Source organism: Candida dubliniensis, chromosome 1 (genome assembly GCF_000026945.1).
Source record: "Candida dubliniensis CD36 chromosome 1, complete sequence".
Lineage (NCBI taxonomy): Eukaryota > Fungi > Ascomycota > Pichiomycetes > Serinales > Debaryomycetaceae > Candida > Candida dubliniensis.
Window position 1 is genome coordinate 2,007,269 of NC_012860.1, and position 17,374 is coordinate 2,024,642.

Below are 17,374 nucleotides of genomic sequence, written 5' to 3' on the forward strand. Positions count from 1 at the left end.
AATCAGGTCATTTTAACTTTTGTTCGCTTCGCTTGTAACATTTTTTTTTTTTTTTTTTTTTTTTGCGGCAACCCATAATAAAACAATTCGTGCTATCTTTTATTAGGCGTATTCCCCAAGAAGTATTTATTTGCTATCTATATACAATAATCCCTTTTATAATCTATATAAACTAATGATCTTTTCAATTGAGAATCATTTATTTCTTCTACCGATACCGTAAAATCTTGATCATTCATGTTGTTCTTGATGATTTGATTAAAATAATTCAAAAATTCAATTAATGAACCACCGACTCCAAAATATATATTCTTAGCAGCTATGATTGCTAATTTTTTGTTGTTAGTTTGTTGAAAGATAGTTTTAATTGATTCTGCAACAATAGGTAAAGTATCTGGTGAATAAATTGTTTCCGAACTAATTATAACATCAATATCAATATCCATATCATTCTTTTTAGTAATTAAATCAATAAATTCATTACCCCAAGATCCTGATATAAATTTTAATTGAATATTATAATTATTAAGATCATTTTTAAATTGTTCAATTAATTTTGAAGTAATTAATATTTCATCATTAACAAATCTTGAATCAATTTTATCTCCACTAATGGTGGAGGTAGTTGTTAATTCATATAATTGTTCAATTGATAAAGTTGAAGCCCAATGAATTAATAAATTAGGTACAGTGACTAATCGAAGTACATCATAATTAAAATCCGACAACACTAATGTTAACCCAGGTTGTTCATGATTTTCTTTTATTGATTGTAATTTTTTGAGTAAAATAAAACATGAAGGTAATGCTGTACCACAACCTAATTCCAATATCGATTTATTCTTTGGCGATGACAGAAATAGACCATTTTGTTCAATCAATTTATTCAAGGCATCAACTGTATCATATGAACATTCCCAACTTTTGAAACCTCCTTCATAAACATTTTTCTGTAAATCATTATTATTACTATTTTCATCAATCAATAAATTATTAATCAACGAATTTTCAGTGGTTTCCTCTTCTTCTGTCATTAATTGATGTTTAACATCAAATAATTCTCTTCGATAAATAATATTCCCCTGTGATGTTTTATAATTATCAAAACTAATTCTAATTCCTTGTAATGTAGATAATATAGAATCTAAATTATGTAGTTTTGGTTTATTTTCTGATGATATAATTAATGAATCTAATGCTGATTTTGGATTTGATACTGCGGTTGTTGTTGTTGTTGATGATGATGATGAATGATTTGGTTTGATATAAGTGTTACTTTCTTCTAATTCATCATCATCACTAAAATCATCTTTTGTAAATCCAAATGAAAATGACATAATTGATCGATCAGGAACACCAGGGTTGACAAGTATGAAGAAGAGATAGATTGAGTTTTAGAATATCTCATCTCCAAATTTAAACAAGACTGTTGAAGAAAAAAAAAAAAAAAAGTAGGAACTATTTTGTGCGCTACCAATTAGATTATCTAGTTAATATGAATTATCTTTCAACAACAATCTAAACAAAGAAATAAAGTTTATCGCTGCTTTGCATGTGTATTCAATTTGTAAAAATTATCTACTCCAAATTTATTACAGTTTTATATTACCTCAATTTGGAAGGGAATTTGACAATTCTTTTAGTTCCCCCCAAAAAAAGATAACATTCTATGGTACAATTCTGACATATATTTTGGTAATAATTAATTTGATATCCTTTGAATAACTTTACCCTGATGCAATTTACATATATTTATTAGTTTTCTTTGAATTACTAAATATTAATGCCGATTAAACCCAAAGTCAGATTTGATTTGACTTTATAGATGGAGAGAATGAAAAAAAAAAACTGTACATATTTACACGACTGGAGATTGTTTAGGCAACAAATACAAAAACACGAAAACCAAAACAAACAAATCTATCACGCCCGCCACCACCACGATAACTCCCCCATTAGAATTCCTAAACTATAACAGCAACAACAACAACAAGACAACAACAACCATTTCACTTATCAAATTATTTTTTGCTACTAAGAAAAACATCGAATTACTGCAAAATCATTTTCTCCATTTAATATACATATATTCTTATCAATTATTCCCCCACAATAACAAATTTATAATTTCCTTATCTTTTCTTTTCTTTTTTTTTTTTTTTTTTGATAATCAATCAATAATAATAATAATAATGCCTAGTGATAATGATATTGTATTAGTTGATTCTAGTTCAGAAAACGAGGAAGATCAAGATGATTCACTTCGGGAAATTAAGAAATTTAAACCTAATCCAAATGAATCAAATAGATTAAATAATGGCAATTTTTCAACCGTACCATTTAATGCAGTATCATCATCATCATCGTCTTCTGACAATGAACAAGAAGAAGAGGAAGAACCAGAAGAAACAAATGGGAATCAAATACTGTTTAATATTGATGATGGGTATGACTCAGAAGGATTAACTAAAGAATCATCAAGAACTCCAATTGGTAATAATATATCTGATATAACTGATACACCTACAAATACTAATCAATTAGATGGAAATCATGATGGAAAAAGTTTGCCATTTACATCATCATCATCATCATCATCTGACGATGATAACGATAGTGACGATGATGATGATGATGATTTGGAATCAGATTTTGCTTTTGAAGAAATACCACCTTCAATAATTATGGAAACTAGAAAATATCTTAAACAAAATGGTACGATGAAATTTCTTGAAAAATATTTACCTACTGCTGCAACAATTGAAAATATTATTAAATTAATATTACAATTAGGATTTGTCCCCAAACGGAAATCATCATCAAATATAAATGGTGATGAAAATAATGATATTATGGAATATATTAAAATTTTAAATCATGCCATTATAAAAGTTAAATCAATTAGAGAAAGAAGAGAAGATATAACGACCATAAAAGATGTTTTAAAATTAATTAAAAATTGTGAAAATATAATGGTTATAACTGGTGCAGGAATTTCTACTAGTTTAGGAATTCCTGATTTCCGATCATCTCAAGGGTTTTATTCAATGGTTCAACATTTAGGTTTATCTGATCCTCAAGAAGTTTTCGATTTAGATATTTTTAATAATGATCCTAAATTATTTTATTCAATTGCTCATATGATTTTACCTCCAAATCATATTTTCAGTCCATTACATTCATTTATTAAATTATTACAAGATAAACAAAAATTATTAAGAAATTATACTCAAAATATTGATAATTTAGAAAGTTATGCTGGTATTTCTAAAGAAAAATTAATTCAATGTCATGGATCATTTGCAACTGCTAGTTGTATAACTTGTGGTTATCAAGTTGATGGAGAAATTATATTCCCAGAAATTAAAAATAAACAAATTCCTTATTGTCCTAAATGTAATGAAATTAAACAATCAATATTAAAATCCAAAAAGAAAAAACAACGTAAGAATTATGATGATTATGATGACGACGAAGATGAAGAAACTTATTTTCATGAAAGTTTTGGAGTTATGAAACCAGATATAACTTTTTTCGGAGAACAATTACCAGAAAATTTCAAAATTGCTATAAATCAAGATATTAATAAAGTTGATTTAGTTATTGTAATTGGTACTTCATTAAAAGTTGCTCCCGTAGCAGATATTGTCGGGAAAATTCCTGAACTGGTTCCACAAATTTTATTAAATAAAGATCCAATAAATCATTGTCAATTTGATGTTAGTTTATTGGGTTATTGTGATGATATAGCAAGTTATATTGCTAATGAATTAGGTGAATCTTGGGATTTACCTCATCCAGATTATAATAAAATACGAGGAGGAGGAGAAGGAGGAAAAAAAAAGGGTGAGAATTTACTGATTCAATTAATTGATCCAACTTTAAGAGAATATCTAATAAGCAATAAGAGTACTACAAACAATGAAAAACAGGGAGTAGTGGAAGGTGACGAGGAACAGAAGGAAGAACCGAAGAAAGAAGAGTTGGAAATTGAGGAGGAAAAGGAAGCTCCGATAGATAAATCATAGACGTTCACATTATTTAATTACATATATGTTTTTGTAAACTAATATAATTTCAATCAATCAATCAATCTTATGGAAAACTAATCAAAGTTGTTTATGAAACATGAACCATTTGGTAGCGCTCACAATTAAATCTTATTAAATTAAATACTGTCAAAACTAAAAAGATTAGGTTATTTATTAATCAACCAGGTAACTTTTAAATATTTGTATTTTTTTTTTTTGAAGGGTTAAAATATACAATCATCTATAATAATAAGATATTTCTATATTGTTGTTATACATTATAGGCAGCAATAATAAATGATAAAACAAATGAAATTTTAAAACTTGGTTTTTCGAAAAATAATTGTTTTAAATTAATTTGTTCTTTACCAATAGTAATAAAATAATTCCAAGGAATATGAATAATATTTTTATTTTCTAAAAATTCAATTAAAAAATAACTCAGTAATGATACAAATACAATAACTTGAGATAATTTCCCAATTATAACTCCTAAAAATAATCCAACCATTGAACCAATAGTTAATTCTTCATAATTTAAATAATTATTAAATCTTGATTCATGATATTGTTGTTGTGGTGATCCGTTAGTGGTAGTTGATAAATCTAATGATGGTTGTTGTAATTGGGTTAAACTACCAGTATCATTATGGATTTTTTTAGCAAATGCAGATAATAATAAAAATGATGAACCAGTACTAGCAAATAATAATTTGAAAGTATTATTGGTACCAGAAGATCTTGATGATGATGATTTGAAATTGGTAATTAATTTATTAAAATTGAACAATTGATATTGTTTTGGAATAGTTGTTGTTGTTGCTGTCGTAGCTGTAGCTGTGCTTGTACGTACTGATCCAATTGATCTTTTAAAAATTGTTGAAATAAATGGTGAACGAGCAAGCATGGGTAAGAATAGTCAATTTAGATGAAGTTGTTGGCTTTATATATCAATTATTATGGGGTTTGTTGTTATTGTTGTAGTTATTGTTTTGAATAGTCAATCGAGGAAATGAAATCTAGTAAATATATATATATATATATGTATAGGATTTATTTGTACTCTAAAACTTGTTTATATATAATAATAAAAAAGCAACCTAAACAAAATTTTTGTTGGGTTTGCTTAATTGTCAATTGTTAAAATGTGGAGGATTATATAATCAATCCATACAAGGGGAAATTTCACCTAAACGACACTACTACTGCTAATTGCTAATATCCGAGGAAGTCTAAAACAATCAACTACCATTGGATTATAAACTAAGTAGTCTAGTTCCCTGTGTGGAACATACTCATTTCGAATTGTAGACATATAAACTGGCTGGGAGCTGTCTTGATGTATCCAATTTTAACAATATTTGAATACAAAACTCTTTAGTATTGTCCAGAAGTTGAACAACGTACAATTACTACTTCAATGTCATTCAACAATCACTTTTTAAGCTATTGCCTTCATGTATTTGATAGTAGTAATCCTTAATTATTACATTGACTGAATGTAAAGCTAGAAGTTTGGCAACAACTTGGTTGTCTGTAGTGGGTGGGAGCGTGTCTGGCTCAATGTTTTATTTGTTTCTCCTTGTCTACACTACCACATAAACAACAACAACAACAACAACGACAGAAAATACTTCATTAACACCAATTGCTTTCCCTTTACAACCAATTTACCGACATATCCTTTCAAACAATGGATGGATGGAGTGAAGTATTAAGAATACCGTCAAATGTATTTGCCACTGACAATTTCAATAACCCCACGACTATTGCCAATATAACATCACTACAATTTGATTCTGTACAAAATTTCATTTGGTGTGGTGATTCAAAAGGTTATACTAGATCATTTACAGGATCATTTGCAACAAATTCTTTATATGGAAATTTACAACTTTATCCTTACACGAAATTTCATACTAGTGATGTGAATAGTAATAATCCTATAAAACAAATACTATCCCATCGAGAAGGAATATTATCATTACTGGGAAATGCAATTAGTTTTAATAGTAGAAGAGGATTAACCAAAGTGCAAGTCACATCCAAAACATTTGATAATAATGCAGATAAGTTTGACAATCTACAGGCAATGACATTCAATTGTAATTCATTTAATGATGTTGTTGTTGGAACAGATACATCAATGATGAAATTCGATTTGAATAAACCTAATGTTTTATCATCATTTGATCATCAACAGGGGATTTCTTTATTAAATAATTCGGGAAAATTTTTAACTATAGCGAATAGTAATGGGTCATTAGATATATTTGACCCTATATCTAATACCACTGTGAAAACATTTAGTGCTCATAATGGATTTATTTCCAATTTAGACGTTAGAGGTAATTATATTGCTACTTGTGGTTATTCAATCAAACCTAAACGATATCATCATCATCAACCTGCAGAATATATGGTGGATCCATTGGTGAATATATATGATACAAGAATAATGAGAGCTATAGCACCAGTACCATTTCCTGCTGGTGCTTCATCAGTAAGATTTCATCCTAAATTACCAAATATTATAATTATTGCATCACCAACGGGACAAATGCAATTTGTGGATATTTTTGATCAAACGAATGTTTATTTATATCAAGCAGATTTATCAATACCTACAAACACCACAACCAATACCAATACCAAGCCCAAAATGTCTAATCTTGAAATAAGTGAAAATGGTGATTTCTTAGTGTTTAATGATAGTTGTGATAATATGCATTTATGGTCAATTAGTCCATCAAGTAAAGATTTTGTTAATTTCCCCCAGTCAATAGAACAACCAGATATTATTGACTCCAATATTGAAATTATTGATATTGATGCTAATGTGCCATTATCTATTGTTGGAATGCCATATTATAAAGAATTATTATTATCAAATTATCCTAATGATTTGAGATTTGTTAAAGAAACAGCAAAATTACCTGAACCTATAGATATAGAATTAATTTTAGAAAATGAAACTCAAAATGGTCGGAAACGGTTTTTCCCCTATGATAAATTAAAGTATGGTCCAGGAAACATTTATAAACCTTATCAATCATTAAAAGAAAATGAACAAAATAATGAAATACTGATACCGAAATTTATTAGTGAAAGAACAACCACCACCACCACCACTAGCGAAGTTGATCATGATAAATATATTGATGATAGTATTTTCCAATATAAATCTCTGGGGAAATCAAATAAAGTACCAAATTGTTATTCAAGATTACAAATTCAATATTCGAAATTTGGAATTAAAGATTTTGATTTCAGTTATTATAATAAAACTAAAGAATGTTGTGGATTAGAGAATCATACTGATAATTCATATATTAATTCTCTTTTACAATTGTATCGATTTCAATCGAGTATATATAATCGAGTTGTTGGATCATTATCACAAGAATGGTTACCTAATGATGTCACTACAATTGCCACTAATCCTGAAGGTTCTTCAATATTAAATGAATTAGGATATTTATTTGATATGATGTTTAAAGCTCAATCAAATAATGTTAAAATTTATAATTTAAGTCAAGTTTTAAATCATCATCCCAATGCGGAAAAACTACTTAATAATAATGAATTATTAAATTTAAATTCTCAACAAGTTCGAGATTTAGTAATTGAATTTAATAATTTTTTATTAACTAATTTACATGAAGATTTCCAACGACAATTTGATGAAAATTTCAATTTAACCGAATTAAAATATGAAATTGAAATTAAGGGGAATGGTACTTCATGTCCAATGTATGATAAACATCAAGGATCAATGTTTTCCTTAGAATTGATTACTCCACCCAGTAATATGTTGAATAAAATGAGTATTTTAATTAATAATCCTCCTCATTATCAATCAAACAACAATAATAGCGATAACAATAGTCTTGGTAATATTAGAAGAAATTTAAATATTTTAACTTATTTGGAATATTCTATGAATCAATTTAAAACAATTCCATGTCAACAACATAATCATTCATATCCTCATAATTTAGAAATTCGTACCAGTATTGTTCATTTACCATCAGTATTAACCATCAATGTTAATTTATCAAATCCAGAATTTAAAATTATAAATACTTTTACTCAATGGTTAGTACCGGAATTTTATGCTATGAAATCAAAATCTGGTAATGGATATTCATTTAAAGAAATTGATTCTATCCCATCTCCATCTTTGATGACACAAGAATCAGGGAAATATAAATATGAACTTTTAGGGTATGTTTGTGAAATAAATCATCAAGCTGATATTGTTAATGGAGGTCATAATTTAGTAGCATTTGTTAAAGTTAATAATGATAGTTGGTATTTATTTAATGATTTTTTGGTTATGCCTATACCTGAAGAAGAAGTATTTGATTTACAACCTTCATGGAAGAAACCAATTGTTATAATGTATCAAAGACAAACTGATCAACCACAGTTTAATTATTTAACCACTCCTTCTGTTTTTGGTAATAATTATGATGATCTGATATTATATAGAGATCATTTTGCTGAAGGGATTCGGAAAGGTCATCAATTGGAATATAAATTATTAACTCAACAAGAATCACCAATTCCTGGTTCATTAGTTGCTATTGATGCTGAATTTGTCATGTTAAAACCTGAAGAATTAGAAATCCATTATGATGGATATAAAAAATTGATTAAACCAAAACAATTATCATTAGCTAGAATATCAGTATTAAGAGAAAATGGAATCCCATTTATTGATGATTATATTGTTCATACTTCCAAAATTTATGATTATTTAACAAATTTTAGTGGTATTGAACAAGATGATTTAAATTTAACTTTAAGTAAACGAGAAAATCTTGTTACTTTACAAACGGCCTATAGGAAATTATGGTTATTATTAAATTTAGGAGTAATATTTGTTGGTCATGGATTATATAATGATTTCCGAACTATTAATTTACAAGTTCCAGAAAAACAAATTCGAGATACAGCGGTGATTTATTATAAATCTGATTTTAAAAGACAATTAAGTTTGAAATTTTTAGCTTATGTGATGTTAAAAGAAAAAGTTCAAAAAGGGAATCATGATTCAATTGAAGATGCTAATACAGCATTATTGTTATATAAAAAATATCAAAATTTATATAATAAAGAAGATTTTGAACTGATATTGAATTATATATATTCTGAAGGTCAACAATTGAGATTTAAAGTTCCAGAATAAATGTTAATAGGGGGAAGGGGGAGGGGGGAGGGGTGTTTACAATTATAGAGACTATAAATTACTATAAATATAAAAGCAAATATAAATGAATATATTCCATAACTATCTTTCTATGTTTCATCAATCTACAAACCATAAAAGAATTTGAGTATAAAAAAGATAAAGATAATTAAAATATATACAATCTCTATAATTTATATATACTTTTGTTATATATAAAAAGCGAAAATTAAAAAAAACCAAGAAAAAACAAATAAAGAAAGCACTTACTTACTTACTTATTATGAAAATGATAATCCAAAGTCAATTTTAATTAATACTAAAATGTCCATTTAAATATATATATATATATATGTATAACAATGTTTTCATGGGAATCACTTGAAATCTAAGGATCTGAAAAACTTTTCTTTTGGATAATATAACATATATATATATATATATAGGTGGATGAAAAAGGAATAGAAACATACCAGTTAATGTTGAATCAATCCCCTTTTTTTTTATAATCACATTGAAACAAACAAACATTTCATAATAATTAAAACTTTTTGAAAGATGGAAAATATGAATATGCCAAAATAACTCAAACTGATCTGCTTTAAAAAAAAAATAAAAATAAAAATAAAAAAGAAACTGAAAAATGATAAAATTAATAAGATAAATTAATTGGGTATAATAATGTAAAAAATTGAAATCAAGACAACACTCTATAGCTTGATATTAAGTTGTAGAATATATGGAAGGTAAAAAGGGGGGGGGGGCAGGAGGTATTATTTTCAAACTTATAATAAGATGGCGGCTAAACCAGCAAGAGCAGCAAAACCAACGGTGATTTGGTTAGAAGCAACACCAACGGCACCACCTTCAAAAGTAGTAACATTTGATGGAGGAGCAGGAGCAGCAGAAGATGAGACAGTAGAGTTAGCATATGAAGTGAATAAAGTGGATTGAGCAGTGGTAGTTAATTCAACATTAGTAGTGGATTCAACAACTGGAGTACTAGTGACATCAACATAACTGACTTCTTCACTGCTAGAAGAAGATTCAGCAGCAACAGTACCTGGAGTAGCTGATTCAGAACCAGAAAGTGGACAATAAGTAGTGTAAGAAGTGTGAACACCGCTAATAGTAGTAGTGACAACTGATTCAGTAGAAGCAACTGGAGCAAGTGATGAAGAAGCTTTTTCATGTTCAGAAGCAGTTAATGGACAATAAGTGGTATATTCAGTGACAATACCTTCAATAGTGACAGTGTTGACAGATTGAACAGCTGGAGCAACACTAGTGGCACATTTGTTATCGGAACATGAAGTGATGGTGATTTCAGTAGTATGATGTTCAGTGACAGTGGCATTAACGGCTAAAGTTGAGGCAACTAAAGAACCAGCGACGACTAATAAAGTTTGGAATTGCATTATGAAAGGAATGTAGTTATTAGGTTAAAATAAACGAATGTAGAAATAGTTGGAAAGTTGTGGTCTTAATTTGACTTAAAGAAGAAAAGAAAAGAAAAGAAAAGAAAAGAAAAAGGAGTAAAGGAAATTTAAATTTTTTTGAAAGGGAAATTGAATAAATATTTATAATACATGGTTTATTAAACAAGTTATTTATTGAAAGGGGGAGGGGTATATGGTGCATAAGTAATTGACGATATATTGTAATTAATTAATAATAATAATAGTAATAACAAATTGATAATAACGTCAAAAAAATTTTAAATGCAAATGCAAAACAAAATTAAATTGTTACGAAAAGTAAATAAATAAAAAAGCCTTGTTTATGATAATTTTTCACGTTGCATTTAATAGCTGCAAAGAGTTTTAATATTATATAAAAAGGTGTTCAACACAAAAGAGTATACACAACCTTAAAATATAAGAATAAGGAGTAACCTTCATTCTAACAGTGTTGATAAGTACCTTCATACTAATTAAGAGTATCATAACCCTAAACAGTATGTAAAAAGATATATTCTGTTGGTGGTGGTGGTGGTGGGTGGGACGAATCGTTCTATTTTTTTCGCATCAAAGAAAGAAAGGAAGAAATTTAAATGCCAATTGTTTGTTATTGTTTTGGTATTTAGTGAACGACTAAAATTACAAAATTAATCATTCGAGACGAGACGAGACACGAAAAAAAAAAAAAAAAAAAAAAAAAAAAATGAAGAAGAATTCAGTTCGTGTAATTGTCATAATTCGTGTCAAGTTTTCCAAAAAAATTTCTTCATTTACTTAATTGATTGATGTCTTTGTAATTAAGTACTTTGCCCAATTCTATTAACTAATGATGATGATAAATGTCTTACAGTTCTTATTCAATCACGCGCCTCTCTCTTTTCAATTAATATTCTGGGTCTAGACTCATGTTTTTTTTTTTTTTTTTGTATGTTACAATATTAATTAATTATTAGCCGGTAATTCAACAATGTTTGATCAACATTCTCCACAAACCAAGATTACTACCACCACCACCACTTCTATTTACAATTCTTCTCCAATTGGGCATTTTTCTATATATCCAATTGTCGTCTTTTTATAATGTAAAATTAACCTTATAAATGATTTTGTATTTCATAAAAGAAAAAAAAAAGACAATACCAAAAGTTTAGTATATATTGTATTGTCTCCTTTTTATTTTAGTTTCCCAAGGCTTACATATTAAGGCACAAGAATAACAAGAATAACAAGAACAAAGATTTTATCGTCAAAATGTTCCTTGGCCCCCAAATACTTCTAGAGATCTCTTAATAATGTTTACAATTTGAAAGTTTGGGAGGTTGGTGTGAGAAATAAGGTTGAACTAGATTAGATCCAAACATTCATTACAATATACTCCATCAACTGGTTTAACATTCAATCATAGAGAGAGAGAGAGTGTGTGTGTATGTGGACAAAACTGTTGATTAGACAAGCTTTGATCATATTAATGAGGAACAAAGCATGTTCTATCTTCCATACATTACATAATATTTACTAGTTCATGGGTGTATGTGAGTGTGAGTGCGCACATCCATAGACACGCGTTTGGTATAGTTTACATTACTAATATTTAGTTATATTTACGCGTAGTTCTTATACCCTTTTTTTTTTTATTTTTTTTTTTTTTTTTCGTGTATTTGATTCAACATTTTCTTTCTTTCTTGTTAAGTTTTGTGTATAATCAATTATTCATATACACATAAACAGACACACAGAATCAACAATTATTAACCCTTTTAATTTTGACACCCGCCTTGACTTAAATAATCTTTCATTCTTTCATAAAATGTAATTTTGAGATTCAAAATTTGAAATTTGAAATTTGCAATCACAATCAAAGTTTTTAATCTATAGCAATCATCTTTTTAAGCCATGGACAATCCTTGCCTCCTCTTTATTGTAGTTATTATTTCGTGTTGGTGTTAAAATACAATAAGCGTTGGTTGTGTTCTAGGCTAAGTTTGGAAAGGAGGAAGAAGAAGAAGAACAACAACAACAACAACAACAACAACAAAACTATCATTATGGATATTGCTAATTTCTTTCTATATTTTCTATTTTCTATATCCTATTACTATTACTATTACTGTTACTGTTACTTGGCGGGGAAGAGGGGGGGGCGAGACCGCTATGCTAACATTAAATTCATTTCCCAATCATGAATAACACTAATCCAATCATCTCTCACTTCATTAGCTCTTTTCCTTCTCCATACTTCCATCATGATTTGTCTAGCCCCCCAATAACTTCCTAAATATTTAGCTATATCAGCTCCCCATTGTTTAAAAGCTAATTGTAAATCTAATGAAATTGCTTCACATCCAGCTATAAAACCTTGCCAAAATAATGGAATAATATTAGCTTCTTTATCATCAATCAATTTTTGTATAGCATTTAAATGTTGTAAAGTTTTTCGAACATGATTTTGTAAATTAATTGCGGAAATTTGTTTAATTAATCGATTGAAATATATTACTAACCCATGATAAAATGACATAATATGATGATAAGTGGCTTTATGCATTGGTGAATAGAATTTATGATCAAATTCATGTTTGTCATTATCAATAATTTGCCCATTTTCGGAAGAAAATTCATGCTGAGGTTCAGAACTATTATCATTATTATTATCATTATCATTATCATTATTATTGGTAGGAGTCTTTTTATTCTGATGTTCATATAATTGCCAATCTAATGTCCAGTTCTTTAATTTTTTATTTAAATCTTCAATTCGATTATTAAAATCTTCTTGATGGGTTAACTTTGTTGCTATTTTTGCTGCTGCCTTGGGATTATCACGATAATAAATTTTTGTTCGTAATAATTCCACTGTTTCACTAAATAATACAATCAATGAATAAGGTAATCCATATAATGCATCAGTGGCAAAACTTTCATCATTTTTCATAGTATTAATCAATTTTTTATTAACAAATGAAGGTGATGTAGTATTTGAACTTTTCAGTTTACTTGTGGACAAAGAAGAAGATGAAGTAGTAGTAGTAGTAGTAGTTGAGGAGGAGGAAGAGGAAAAGGAGGAGGTCTGTTTCTTATTGGTGAATGTATTATTAACAATAAAATCAATTCTTGTTTTCCTTACTTTATTATGATCAACAACCATATCATCATCATCATCATCATCATCATCATCATGGTTATCATCACCATGGTTATCATCCTGATTGTTGTCATTCTTCTGATGACTTACATATTTATCACCACTAACATCATAACCAATACCAATTCCATAATTAGTTTCAAAATCTTCATTAATACTATCAATATCTAAACAAGTAGAATCTTGAATTAATTTTAAATTCAGGAAAATTCGATGTAATATACTTGCTTTAGTTGATAACTTTTTTTTATTTTGCATTTTTGCTATAATTACTTTACCACACCAAGTTATATAAATTCTAGTATCTTGCATTGTCCCCCAAACTAAATCAACACTAATCATACTTAATACAGCACATAAAACATCTTTATATTTTTCATGATTAATACAATATTCAATACCATTATTTCTATGATGATTATGACCATTTCTATTGTTATGTAATAATTGTTTAATAAATAAACTAGCTTGATTTCTTAAGGCAATACCTAAATTTAAATAAAATCTCATTGGTTCAGAATTTTTAGGAAATTTACTTTGTAAATTAAATGCCAGTACTGCCAATAATGCATTTAATAAAGCATTTTTTGCCGTTGAAGTTTTCCCTAAAGCCAGTAATTCACCTAATGCCATTAATGCTCTAGGGAAATAAATAGTTTTCCAAGGACTTTCAGTTAAAGGGATAACTGTCATTAAATCAGCTACATTAGTAACATAATAATTTAATAAATATCGTGTTAATGGTTGAACTTGAAGTGCATTTATGGGGATACTTATTTGATGTTGTTGGTGATTTGATGGTAATGATAAATCAAATGGTAAATTTGTTGGATTTTTAACAATTTTCATAATGAATTGTAATAATTTAGAATCATTAGAATGATCATCAACATCATGTTCTTCTTCTTCTTCATCATCATCATGATCAGTAGATTTGGCATGTAAATCAATTTCTAAATTCTCATTTGATTGATAAGGATTATTATAGAAAAAATTGGAAAAATTGGAATAATATGTAGGATTCATGATCGAGTCATTATTATTTGTGTTTGACCCTTGATTTAAAATATTGGCTAATGATATATTACTATTTGAATGAGATAATTGTGGTGTTGTATCTACTTGTGGTTGTGGTGTAGTTATAACAAGTTGCAGGTTTTTATGAAATAATAAATTCAAAAAATCCGGATTATTAAATTCATCAACAAGTGTGGTACCATGAGTGTTATTGTTATTGTTATTGTTGTTGTTGTTGCTATTGTTATGAGTGTCTGTGTGTGTACTTGTGGTGGCAGTATTAATATTCCCTGTATTTCCTGTATCTTCTGTTGGAACATTATTATTAAAATTGAACATTAAATCTAAAAATTGTGTATCTAAAGCTGCTGCTGTCACAAGAGCAGCATCTTTCAATTCATTAGAAATCCATTGTGAATCTTGTGGTTGATCAGAATGGGTCATACCTGATTCTAAATTATATGCATGAGGCTGTAAATTGGATGCTGGAGTTACAAAACTATGTCCATTTACCGATGGACTCGAAACATTACTATATGTGTTTGATCTATTAGAAGTGACATCACCAACAGTGACATTGGAATTAGAATTAGAATTGGAATTGGAATTGTTATGACTATTGTTTAATTTCCGTTTTTTAAATTTCAATGGTGATTCTTGTGATATAACTTTATGCCGTAGTGGAGGTTCACCTTTAAATACCCCAAATGGACCTTTTAATTTAGTTTCTCCCAGTAATTTAACAATAGGATCTTCTCCTGATCCATGTAATATTGATAAATCCAGATCCATATCTTCATAAGTTTCATATGGTTCATCCCATTTAACAAATCCAACTTGTCGTCGTTGAAAAAATTCAGAAGAACTATTATTATTATTATTGTTGTTGTTACTATTTTCATCGAGTTGTTCATCATCTTTATTGGGAAACTTAATTGGTTGACTTTTTACATTGCCAGTTTTCGTTGGTATATATTGAATAGGGTCGGACCATCGAAGTTTAATATCATATCCAGCACATATTAAACCGGCTCGGGTACATTTCTCACATTGTGGTTTAGTTAAATCACATTTTATCTTTCGTGATCTACATGTGAAACATCCAGTAAATGTCTTTGAACGTCTTGTTGTGGAGGTAGGAAGTGGTGGTGAGGCTGTTACAGTTGTCGGGGACTTGTCTTCTATATTTTTGGATAGTATAGATGGTGATGACATATTTTAATCCAATCAAACCATAAATATAAACCAGTTATTGTAGTAATGCCAATAAGTATCAAGAGACTTGTTCGTGGTTGGTTGGTTGTCTCTCTCTCTCTCTCTTTTTTTTTTTTGTATGTGTTTTTCAGTTAAAACATATTTTTAAGTTTCAATGAAAGAAGAAGATGATGAAGAGATGAACAAAGAGTTAATTATATGCGCACACCAACTTTTGTTAGTGAATTTTTTTTTTTTTTTTTTTTTTTTTTTTGTTCTCCCTAATAAACTGTTTCGGTGCTACCAGCTGCACATTTTTTCTAATCAAAAACGACCTTACCTCTTACTTTTATAATATCAAATGTGAAGATGCATTGGGTAAACAAGTATTCCATCCAATTATACCTTTTTTTTTTGGAGTTTATTAAAATAATGTGAAAAACTTTTAGAAGATATAGGTTTCATTTTCAAGATATTTCCTGCTACAATCTATACAAAGCCTTTCTTATGTGTGTGTAGAATAAAGTGGGCATATTGCTGGTGTTGGGGGTGAAGGAAGGATGAGGAGGAGGTGGTGGAGCAACAAGGAAAGTAATACCATAACGACTACAACTAATAAATTGATTAAATTAAGTGGGAAATCATATTACACTATGATTAAAACCATCAATAATATCAAATTTATAAATTTTTATAATTTTAATATTAACCAGAAAGATTATAACCTAGCATATAGTAACCATGATGAAGAAGAACTACAAAAAAAAAAGTCAAAGGAAATACAACAAAAGAATATAAATATTATAAAGGAAATATTCATTCTCGAATCAATCGATCTTTACAAATCATCAATAATCCCTCATGATTTAATTTTAATGATAATTGAAAGATTTCAAAATTTACAAGATATTATAATTCATTGAGTCATGCATTGAATTATTATATTCATTTTATATCACCCATATTAAATCCATTGGATCAATATTATTATTATTAATATTATTATTATTATTATTGTAATCTGGATCATATTCAACCGATAGAAATAATCCATAGTAATGATAGAGGAGATGAATATGATATTCTAAGCAACAACCATAACAACAACAACAATTGAAAATAAAACTACTGGTAATTATGGATTAAAATCTAAAAGAAAAAAAATGATTAATGGGATTTATCAATGATGTCAATGATTGGGGAAAAATATCTTGTTGAAGAAGACTATGCTATTGCCTTGCCTTAACATAAGAGTAACTAAAGAACACGATCTTAATTAACACACTCGTCGATTTTTAGGTTCAATCATATCTTGTTACTTCATTTTTAGATATAA

The 17,374-nt window shown here is 28.1% G+C and overlaps 6 protein-coding genes across 6 annotated transcripts; 2 read left to right on the forward strand and 4 right to left on the reverse strand. All coding sequences in view use genetic code 12, as the record gives it.

Moving 5' to 3' along the window:
- Positions 1-137: 137 nt before the first annotated feature.
- Positions 138-1,337, reverse strand: CD36_08530 (conserved hypothetical protein; the record flags this gene model as incomplete). Its single annotated transcript, XM_002417452.1, has 1 exon — positions 138-1,337. One exon carries the CDS (start codon positions 1,335-1,337, stop codon positions 138-140), a length of 1,200 nt encoding a protein of 399 aa, XP_002417497.1.
- Positions 1,338-2,192: 855 nt separating this feature from the next.
- On the forward strand, positions 2,193-4,028 carry CD36_08540 (SIR2-family NAD-dependent histone deacetylase, putative; the record flags this gene model as incomplete). Its single annotated transcript, XM_002417453.1, has 1 exon — positions 2,193-4,028. One exon carries the CDS (start codon positions 2,193-2,195, stop codon positions 4,026-4,028), a length of 1,836 nt encoding a protein of 611 aa, XP_002417498.1.
- A 274-nt stretch (positions 4,029-4,302) lies between these two features.
- On the reverse strand, positions 4,303-4,938 carry CD36_08550 (conserved hypothetical protein; the record flags this gene model as incomplete). The annotated part of the gene is made up of 1 exon (XM_002417454.1): positions 4,303-4,938. One exon carries the CDS (start codon positions 4,936-4,938, stop codon positions 4,303-4,305), a length of 636 nt encoding a protein of 211 aa, XP_002417499.1.
- Positions 4,939-5,724: 786 nt separating this feature from the next.
- On the forward strand, positions 5,725-9,225 carry CD36_08560 (pab1p-dependent poly(a)-nuclease, putative; the record flags this gene model as incomplete). The annotated part of the gene is made up of 1 exon (XM_002417455.1): positions 5,725-9,225. One exon carries the CDS (start codon positions 5,725-5,727, stop codon positions 9,223-9,225), a length of 3,501 nt encoding a protein of 1,166 aa, XP_002417500.1.
- Positions 9,226-10,010: 785 nt separating this feature from the next.
- Positions 10,011-10,643, reverse strand: CD36_08570 (cell wall (manno)protein (precursor), putative; the record flags this gene model as incomplete). The annotated part of the gene is made up of 1 exon (XM_002417456.1): positions 10,011-10,643. One exon carries the CDS (start codon positions 10,641-10,643, stop codon positions 10,011-10,013), a length of 633 nt encoding a protein of 210 aa, XP_002417501.1.
- Positions 10,644-12,834: 2,191 nt separating this feature from the next.
- Positions 12,835-16,059, reverse strand: CD36_08580 (arginine metabolism regulation protein (II), putative; the record flags this gene model as incomplete). The annotated part of the gene is made up of 1 exon (XM_002417457.1): positions 12,835-16,059. The coding sequence occupies one exon, from the start codon at positions 16,057-16,059 to the stop codon at positions 12,835-12,837; it is 3,225 nt and encodes a 1,074-aa protein (XP_002417502.1).
- Positions 16,060-17,374: the final 1,315 nt, after the last annotated feature.